General features: G+C 41.3%; 1 protein-coding gene across 1 annotated transcript; it reads right to left on the minus strand.

Annotated features, from left to right (window-relative positions):
- Window positions 1-9,763: 9,763 nt before the first annotated feature.
- On the minus strand, window positions 9,764-10,480 carry LOC131224272 (uncharacterized). Its single transcript, XM_058219803.1, has one exon. The coding sequence runs from the start codon at window positions 10,478-10,480 to the stop codon at window positions 9,764-9,766; it is 717 nt and encodes a 238-aa protein (XP_058075786.1).
- Between the last annotated feature and the right edge of the window lie 515 nt (window positions 10,481-10,995).

The raw sequence follows: 10,995 nt of genomic DNA on the forward strand, positions 1-10,995 counted from the left end.
CCACATGAATCATGGATGTGACTAGTTTTTGTGCCCAAAGATTAAAATTAGGTCATGCAATTAATGGTACGAATGGATTTCAGAAAAAATTAATCCTGTTGGGGCCCACTGCCAGCATACCCTTTCGTACCTAAGCATGGATAAAGGATTGTGTGGTGAGGGAGGGTGGTGTGGATTCTCTTAAGGGCCCACCGTGATATGTGTGTTTTATCCATACTTTACTCCCATTTTTTCTAGCTCATTTTAGTGCAAGACCTCAAAATTGAAGCATATCTAAAGATCAAGTGAATCATACCACAAAAAACAGTGGAACTTGAACACCTACCATTGAAAACTTCTTGAGGGCCATAAGTTTTGGATCAAGCAAATATTTGTATTTTCCCTTTATCATAGATAAGTTGGATGACAAATAAACATCACTATGGGCCCTACGAAGGTTTCAATGGTGGAAATCATTATCTCTACAGTTTTCTGTCATGAGGTCTACTTGGACATTGGATATGCTTCAATTTTAGGCTCATGCCCTAAATTGAGCTGGAAAACAAATCGATGGTGTGGATACAATACATATATCGCGGTGGGCATTGCAAAGAATCCACACCAAGCTATAGCAGGGTGAGCTCCTCACTACACCATCCAGATGTAAATTGCTTCATCCCAAAGGAGTTGTCCGGATAGGGTGGCCCCACCATCATATATTTTTGAATTTTCTGTCCATTAGGTGTGTGACCCGATTTTAGATTTTAGATGTAGGGTTAAAAAATCAATCTAATCTATGGTTTAGGTGAGCCACATGATTGAAAATAATGAACGGGTTGAACTCACCTTTCAAACTGTTTTTATTAGTGTGGCCCCTAATCATGGATGGGCTGAGCCCCATGCCTAAATTTTAGTTTAGCATAGTAAATTTCACATAATCATTATGGTGGGCCTTGTTAAAAATCAACTATGAACATTTCTTTCCTAACCGTTCACTTCAATGGAGCTCACCTGAATCACAGGGCAGCTTCTTCTTCTTCTTCTTTTCCCACCCCTAACATTGGGAGTGGATTAGATGTTACTTGAGAAATTTACGACTGTATGACCCATTTATGGCCCATTTAGGAGACTAAGCCCACCTCATTTTCCCTTGCGAGAATACGCCCCAGCTGGACGGGCGCCTTTCCAAAGGTCGAAAATGCCCCTGGTGTAAACGACGGGTTTTATTGCCACTGCCAGTTGCGTCTCTACCGAAAAAATCCTAGCTTTTTTCCTTTTTTCTCTCTCTGATCGTTCATCCTACCCGTAGATTACCAATTTCCGATCACTTCTCCCCCCTCTAACTGTCCACTGAAGCAGTAAAACCCTTCTTTTACCGCTTCCTTCTTTCCCCTTTATCTGGTCGAAAATACACACCTCACAGACGTTTTTTTCAACTTTTTTGAGCCCAAGATAGGACAAAATATGGTCCCCCCAGCTAAGAAGCCTCGAATGGCAGGTATATTGAAATCCCTACTTTCGTTTTTTCGACCCCACTGTATATTTTACTATATATGCGCACCATCCACAATCCATTTTCAAAATTTAAAAATATTAAGCTTTGTTTGGGTGGACCCCACTGTATATTATAGTACTTATGCACACGGTCCCCAATTCAATTTCCTTTTTTTAAAATGCTTAATGGTATGACATGTCCTGATAAATGAGCGAAATCAGGACTCAAATCGCCCACATTGAGAGTTGTTTAAACAAAGAATAAAATTAGATATGAAACTAAATGAAGAGCATGAAAGTGACTGAGCACCGACTGAGTTAACAGACCGAGGACGCACTGAGTTATTCAATTCGCTTCAAACCATGATCATTTCCATGCATTTCACGGTCATCCCAAACAATTCCGTGTTGATTCACGGTCATTTCGAGGCATTTCGCGGTCAATTCCCCTCACTTCACGGTCATTCGCATGCATTTCGCGATCAATTCGCTTCAAACCATGATCATTCTCATGCATTTCACGGTCATCCCAAATAATTCCGTGTTGATTCACGGTCGTTTCGAGGCACTTCGCGGTCAATTCCCTTCACTTCGCGGTCAGTTGCATGCATTTTGCGGTCAATTCGCTTCAATTCACGATCATTCCCATGCATTTCACGGTCATCCCAAACAATTCCGTGTTGATTCACGGTCGTTTCGAGGCATTTCGCGGTCAATTCCCTTCACTTCACGGTTAGTTGCATGCACTTCGCGGCCAATTCGCTTCAAACCATGATCATTCCCATGCATTTCACGGTCGTCCCAAACAATTCCATGTTGATTCACGGTCGTTTCGAGGCATTTCGTGGTCAATTCCCTTCACTTTATGGTCATTCGCATGCATTTCATGGTTAATTCGCTTCAAACCATGATCATTCCCATGCATTTCACGGTCATCCAAAACAATTCTGTGTTGATTCACGGTCGTTTCGAGGCATTTCGCGGTCAATTCCCTTCACTTCGCGGTCAATTGCAGGCACTTCACGGTCAATTCGCTTCAAACCATGATCATTCCCATGCATTTCACGGTCATCCAAAACAATTCCGTGTTGATTTACGGTCGTTTTGAGGCATTTCGCGGTCAATTCCCTTCACTTCACGGTCAGTTGCAGGCACTTCGTGGTCAATTCACTTCAAACTATGATCATTGCCATGCATTTCACGGTCATCCAAAACAATTCCGTGTTGATTCACGGTCGTTTCGAGGCATTTCGCGGTCAATTCCCTTCACTTCACAGTCAGTTACAGGCACTTCGTGGTCAATTCGCTTCAAACCATGATCATTGCCATGCATTTCACGGTCATCCAAAACAATTCCGTGTTAATTCACGGTCGTTTCGAGGCATTTCACGGTCAATTCCCTTCACTTCGCGGTCAATTGCTAGCACTTCGCGGTCAAATCGCTTCAAACCACGATCATTCCCATGCATTTCACGGTCATCCAAAACAATTCCGTGTTGATTCACGGTCGTTTCGAGACATTTCGCGGTCAATTCCCTTCACTTCACGGTTAGTTGCAGGCACTTCGCGGTCAAATCGCTTCAAACCATGATCATTCCCATGCATTTCACGGTCATCCAAAACAATTCCGTGTTGATTCACGGTCGTTTCGAGGCATTTCGCGGTCAATTCCCTTCACTTCCCGGTCATTTGCATGCACTTTGCGGTCAAATCGCTTCAAACCATGATCATTCCCATGCATTTCACGGTCCTCCGAAACAATTCCGTGTTGATTCACGGTCGTTTCGAGGCATTTCGCGGTCAATTCCCTTCACTTCACGGTCAATTGTAGGCACTTCGCGGTCAAATCGCTTCAAACCATGATCATTCCCATGCATTTCACGGTCATCCAAAACAATTCCGTGTTGATTCATGGTCGTTTCGAGACATTTCGCGGTCAATTCCCTTCACTTCACGGTCAGTTGCAGGCACTTCGCGGTCAATTCGCTTCAAACCATGATCATTCCCATGCATTTCACGGTCATCTCAAACAATTTCGTGTTGATTCACGGTAGAGTTGAAACTATGGGGAACTCTTACAAATGATTTCTTTATTCTAAGAATTCCATTTCTCTTCTTTATTTTATTAAAATCATTGGCATTATCTAAAAAATAATAAAATAAATAAAGTAAAACTAAAAAATGATGTGACGTGAAGGCCATGACCATGAAATAAGCTGAAAGGACCGTGAATTAAGATGGAATAGGCGGGAATGACCGTGATATGCATGGAAATACCGTAAAGTGAAGCGATTGGACTGCGAAATGCCCGGAAATGAATGATACGAACTCATTTTGTAAATCCCAATGGCGAAGACATTCCTTGGACAGAGGGCAACTCTCTGCGTGCATCCCACATGTCTCCACAATTCCGCATTCTTCACGCAATTTTTTGCACAAACGTCTATCCCAGGAGCACCAACAGGTCTGATCTGACCCCATTCATGTTGGGGATTCTCTATGCCGTCAGCCAAAAAGTGGAACTGTGTCTGCCCACCCTCATGTTGCATCAGCTGGCCATGGAAATCCAATCCTCTAAAGATATGTACATTCCATTCCCTCATCTTATCTGTCTATTGTCTCGACATGTAGGATTGCTTCCCACTTCTGATCGTCCCCGACAGCCTCGCAAATTTAACAAAACAAACATAAAAAGAATGAGAGCGAGAATTGACACACCAGCTTCCTCTTCCGCTCCACGTGATACCATGGCCAAAACTGAAGCTGAAGGAGCTGAGACTAATGCGATGGACATTGGGGCAGCAGACACTGGAGATGAGAGGCCCCAACATAGTGACCCGACGTTCTCACCAGTCCCACATACTCATCGTCATGCTGGCCACCGAGACCGTCGAACATCGATTATATACCGTCTTCGCCAGCAAGATGAACAACTTCACCAGCACGATCAACGATTGTCGCAGATCGAGAAGATCGCAGTTGCGATGAAAGAAGCCGTCGAGCGAGTGGAGAAGAAGTTGCATGACCTGATGTCGATGATCACATGCAGACGAGATGACACCGTGCCACATGGTGCCGGTCCTTCAGCCCAGCCTGATGCGTAGTTGCAAAATTATGTAAATTGAATTATTTTGAATTTTTTATGCCCGTAAAGGGCTTCTTATTCTTTTTTTGGACAATGATCATACTACCCAAACTTGGGGTAGTAATTTTGCTTGTAACTATGGTGAATAAATGAATGAATGATGATAATTTTGATTTTCAACTATATGAGATTTTTGAGATGGCTAGCTAGCTAGCTAGCTAAGCGGCCACACCGCATAGGGGGCACATGAAAATGTTAGTTGGACCAAGCAATGGATTGGGTCTCAGTAGTAGACGCATTTAGTAGATGACTTGCGTTTATCTACCACTGCAATGCAGTGGGTGCCTTCTCATAAGACAATCATTTTTCCGTGATGACGTGCAAGTGGTGATGGAATATGCTAAAGAATCGAATAGGGCAATGCCTTGGACCCATTCGTACATAATTAGCAAGGTTATATTTGAATTAGAAGTTATGAATCCATCCTTTTGTCACACAATCAATGCAAACAATGCAGTTGCAGGTAGTATAGGTCTACCGTCATCCAGCATCAGCCTCTTGCTTTTCCTCTGCTTGGGCGGTCTCTATGCCCTGTTTATGTAGGTGTGCCTCATTCATGCTACTGGGTGTGGGTGATAGATTATAATATGTGGTCTAGCAATTTGTTGGGCATATGATATGCTGTGTTTCTTGCATTGCTCTACCCTTGCTGCCTCCAGAGTGGGGCCACAACACTCAAACTTAATGGCTCTAGGCACAAGTCACATTGTTCTATCCAGGTGATCTTTTTCATGTACACCTGATGGAGGGAATGGATTTCAAATTGACAACATTGCATATGCCTGAAGGGCCTGAGTAAGTATATTATGTGATGTGTAAAACAGGCATTGCAAATGATTTTGTCCCTCATCTACATATTTAGCTCCTCCTTTTTCTCCCATCTACATATCTCACCCAACACATTTCTATAATGCGATTATTATAGAATGTGGTGTGTGGGGTCCAGTGTGGTGTAGGACCATATCTAAGCCATCCATAAGGTGCACCTGTTCAACTTCACAAAATACTTGAAGATCATGAGTGTGGGAAAGCCCAACCATTAAAACATTTTAGGCAGAGCATGAGGCCCAAACATATCTATTATATGCCATTCAATCCATTCGGAAGATATATCCTAGTCACTTTGAATGGACACGACAAAACTATTGTCAATTTTCTTAGTATTACAGTCCACTATTGCAATATTATTACTGTTTGCTAGGAAGTACAAAATGCATTCGAGGATTGCACCAGCTTATGGTTAAGAAGTAGTAGTAACCACGGACAATATCACCTTAGTTTGTATTATGAGGTGTGCTCCAGCTTATGGTGGTACCAGGCAAATGTGGAGCCTATGTGATGTGACATCCTAATCCATGCACCAGATGCATGAGGTGAACACTCTGGCGGGGCAACATCACGGGGAATGAATATGGGTAGGAACACCCTCCCTTGATTTACACTAGGGCCCTCGCGAGTTTCAAAATAGCCTGATTTTTAGCCCGACCCTTCATCCAGGCTCAGTGAACTGTCTGAATGGGCTGGATTGCATATACACTCCATTTTAATCTGGGTTTTTGTTTTGTTTTTTTATTTTTTATGTTTTTGTTTATGTTTTTATTTTATTTTCTTTTTGTTTTTTTTTTTTTGTTTTTTTGTTTTTTTGCCAAACACAGAAAAAGGAACCCATCTTGTTGGACTGGCAAGATTATATGCCATCTATTAATGGGTTGCAGATCAATATGGAGAGAACATACAATTTTATGGATGCGTCATGTAAGCCCTAATTTTAATGTTCTTATTCCATCTTGGTAAAGTGGAATAGCCTTAAAGGCAATATTTTCCTTTGAATGCTAATCAACTCGAGTTAAAGTTCTCTTAACATTTGTACAATGGAGACACATATCAGTGAGTAGGGAAACTGATTTTATTAAGACCATACTATATTTTTCTTGTCAGTAGATTGATTATGGATGTATGTTATGTTTCTTATATCCTCAGTCCAGCTTCGCAAAGTGAAACAACCTTAAAAGTCAATGTTTTGCTTTGAATGCTAATGGACGCACATCAAAATTCTCCCTCACGTTCTACACTTCACATGATGAAGTTCTTTATTGTGTTCATTGCTTTAAAATGGAAAATGAAGTTCATTTTAGCTATAAAATAATCCTTCTGCCTACAACAGAAGATATAATGTTGGTGATGATATATGCAACCGGGACATAACTCAATGGCCATATTGAACTACCTGTTGTTCTCATATGTGATGACTTGCCTGATGAGTGGATTTGTAACTCAATGGCTAAATGTACGGCTGTGGTGATAAACGCTCCCATATATTTTAATAGTGGTTTTAAGCACGTGACTCACCTCTCTAGCTCATCCAGTAGGCCCATTTCAATCCCTGGATTCATTTATGTAGGCATCATTGTTACTTTTGTCAGTTGTCAGATTTGAAATGAAAATGAGACCATTTACGGGCTCAATCATAGATCCACAATTTTTTCTGTAAGATTTCTAATAATCAAGGCCTACCGAGATTGATGGAATTTCCTATGCCCTGTTTTTTTAACTTTGTTTTGAACTGTAGCTGAATTCTTTGTAAATGGGGAGATAGTTCAAAGATCGCTGGAGTGACGGAGGGTTGAGTCGATACCCCACATTGAACCGCCCGTTGATTAATTAGAATATTAGAACATAAGTTTACTATAAAAAAGATCTTTTCTGATATTTGGTGAAGAAGAAAATACGATTACAAATTGGGCATATTGTACCAAAGCATCAAAGTTTTACTCTATTACACATTGAACCATATGCAGAATACCCCAAATCACAAGTACACTTACTTCCCAAGTTCATTCGACACTTCTCAAACTTTGTGTTATCATCATCATCATCTGAGCCTTACCCATATTAATTGGGGTCAACTACATGAATCTTGTTCCTCCATGCCACCCTGTCACAGGCCATTCATTCGATTAAGACTGATTATACCCCCCAAACACTTTGTGCTATAAGTTTTTAATTAATATCAGCATAAAAATAAAAATTTCTTTCAATTATTTGCAAATTGATGGTATAGGTCAACCTCTTATGAGGAACCTTTTTTTTTTCTTTTCGTGGAGGAGCTAATTTAGTATGGTGTATCTGCAAGAGATCTCTTCCAAGGAGCAAGTATAAAGAAGATGTTTGTATCAATAACCACACAACTGTTTGGGGTTTGTGGTGGAAGGATAGTCAATGGGGCTACAAATGTTGCAAGCAAATTTGGAATAGCTACTGTACAAGCTTTGCCGGAATTGAGATGGTTGTTTGTAAATGAATCTCTTTTTCTTTTAGACGGCCCTTCAACAAAAGTGGCGCGAAGTAAATTTACTATTTTGTGTGTGCTTATCTGTTTCTAACTACAGTCTGAAAGGCATGAATTCGAACCTGGATCCGATCTCAAGAGTATTTATTCTCAATGACTGGTTTTTGTAATAGGCATGGATTTTACATCAATTTTGTTTCTACAAATCTCTCGATTGTTTCTACAAATAGCAATCGAGAGATTTGTATTACCTGAAGTTTATTCATATCTTATTTCAGGCAATTCATTAAAAACTCAAGAGGTGCATTACCTGGAGCTGCAAGAAGTAGAAGTGCTTCTTTGAGCTCGTGTGATATTGAAATATCTGGGACTAGATGCAATGTTGTAGATACGAAGAAGTTAGTATTGGAAGTATCCTTCCAGTACAAAACTAGATCTAGAAAGAGTTTTAATGTGGTAGAAGCATCATTCCACAATGATGGTGGATATTCTTGCAAATGAAGAGAGAGTTGCTAAAAGCAGAATGGCTCCTTCAATTCCATCTTACTTCAATACCCTTCCATGACCGTGAAATGCCTCGAAACGACCGTGAATCAGCACGGAATTGTTTGGGATGACCGTGAAATACATGGGAATGATCATGAATTGAAGCGAATTGACCATGAAATGCATGGAAATGATCATGAATTGAAGCGAATTGACGGAGAAATGCAATGCAAATGACCGTGAAGTGAAGGGGCGTGACCGTGAGATGCCTGGAAATGACCATGAATCAACACGAAATTGTTTGGGAATGACTGTGAAATTCATGGAAATGATCATGAATTGAAGCGAATTGACCGTGAAATGCCTGCAAATGACCGTGAAGTGAAGGGGCGTGACAGTGATATGCCTGGAAATGACCGTGAACCGTGAAATGCACGCAAATGACCGTGAAGTGAAGGGGAGTGACCATGAAGTGCCTGGAAATGACCGTGAATCAACACAGAATTGTTTACAAGATAACCAGTAACCATGCTTATTGTTCCTTTAGATCATACATCAACCACGGAATAGGCAGGATGACCGTGAAATGAAGAGGCATGACCGCGAAATGCGTCGAAATGACCATGAATCAACACGGAATAGGCGGGAATGACCGTGGTATGCATGGAACTGACCATGAAGTGAGGCGATTGGACCGCGAAATGCCTCGAAACGACCGTGAATCAACACGGAATAGGCAGGAATGACCGTGATATGCATTGAAATGACCATGAAGTGCCCTCACAACATGAAGTGAATGGGCATAATTCAATATACTCTAACAATTTCAAAGAAAGCAACGGATGTATTTAATATACAACACTTACAGTCGTATTACAAAAAATGCACTTCAAATTACATTATTTTGAAGGTATTGGAAATTTGCAGCTCCGACGATTATGACCTGTTTGTTTGCAACGTCCGTATATTTTTGTAGTTCGTTCCTCTCCACGGGAAAGGATCCGTGCCTTCTTTGGTCTTCCAGCTGACCTCATCTATAGCAGGGGCCGGATTCTTGAACAATACTCCTTGAATGCAGGAGAAATTTCCCATTGACTTTTGTCCCGTACTGGGTACACCGAATTTTCATAGGTGATCTGATAATTCCTCGCCATGTACAACGGGGAGCAATACGAGTAATGAAGAAGATTGTAGTTTATACATGCTGAAAGAACATGAAAACAAGGCAAACCCTTTACTTCAAACTCGCGACATGTACATGAAAGCTCATTGAGTTTGACGGTATCATTGTAGTCTCCCACAATATAGTATTCATCTCGGGAAATTGCGTGGCAACAAACATCTCGTGCCTTCGGTATGAGATCCTTTATTTATTTCTCGGCCCACGGTGTCAACGGTCCAACAAATGATGAGGCTGATTCTCTTCTTTTACAAAACATCTCTTGAATTTTCAATCTGACCGTCTCTATTAGCATAGTCACTGGATATTCTCGTGCTTCTTTGAATAGAGCGTTAACACACTCAACTATGTTTGTAGTCACCAAATTGAACCTTTTTCCTGGGAAATGCGAAGATGCCCACTTTTCATAACCTATTTCCCTTAGCCATGCATGTACTGGGGGGTTGGCAAGTTCGATATGATGCATGAATTTATCGAAATCAGCCCTCCTACAAGTCTTTACAGCCTGCCAGTAGTAGATTTCCAATGACTTGTCTTTGAACGTATCCACCAAGTTTCGGTATATATGGTAGGCGCAGTACCCATGGATTACTGCCTGGAAGACCTGTGGAACTTCTTTCATCAGACCTTTATGACGGTCTGATATGATAACAAGACCAGGTAAATTCCCTAATGAATCGTTGAGGTATGTAAGGAACCAGTTCCAACTGTTGCTATTCTCTGATTCTCCGATACCAAAAGCGACTGGAAAGATGTGATTGTCACCATCCAATGCGGTAGCAACAAACAAAATACCCTTGTACTTACCTTTTAAATGCGTCCCATCAACGGCCAAGACCCTTCGCAGAGATGTTTGAAAACTTCTAACACACTGTTCGAGCGCAACAAAACATCTCTCAAACCTCATCGTCTATTGATTCACAAGCAGAGAAGTCAAAGTCCCCGGGTTCGCCATCCTCAACTCATGCAAGTACATCGGGAGTTCTTTGTAAGAGTCTTCATAAGACCCCATTACGCGATCGATTGCAATCTCTTTAGCACGTCATGCCTTATTATAGCTAATAACAATATTATACTTATCTTGTATTGCGACTATTATGTCCTTCGGCCTTAACCCCATGCGTTGCTTAATGCGATTGACAACCAGTTCGCTAGCCAGCTTACTGCTTGCTTGCCGATGATCACTCTTCATCCATGACATTCCACAAGTATGTTTTTCCTTGTAGGTCTTAATCTTGAATATCCCTGCACCGTTCACCCTAGATGCGTGCACCCTCCATTCACACTTATCTTCCATACATGTCACGGTGAATTTCTTCTTTGTGGAATACAACACCTTGTATCGAAAGTTGTTGCGGATTGCAAATTGCCTCAAAATATACTGACACCGGCTCTTGTCCTCGAACGTTTGGTTAACGGCTA

This window comes from Magnolia sinica, chromosome 13 (genome assembly GCF_029962835.1).
Source record: "Magnolia sinica isolate HGM2019 chromosome 13, MsV1, whole genome shotgun sequence".
Taxonomy (NCBI): domain Eukaryota; kingdom Viridiplantae; phylum Streptophyta; class Magnoliopsida; order Magnoliales; family Magnoliaceae; genus Magnolia; species Magnolia sinica.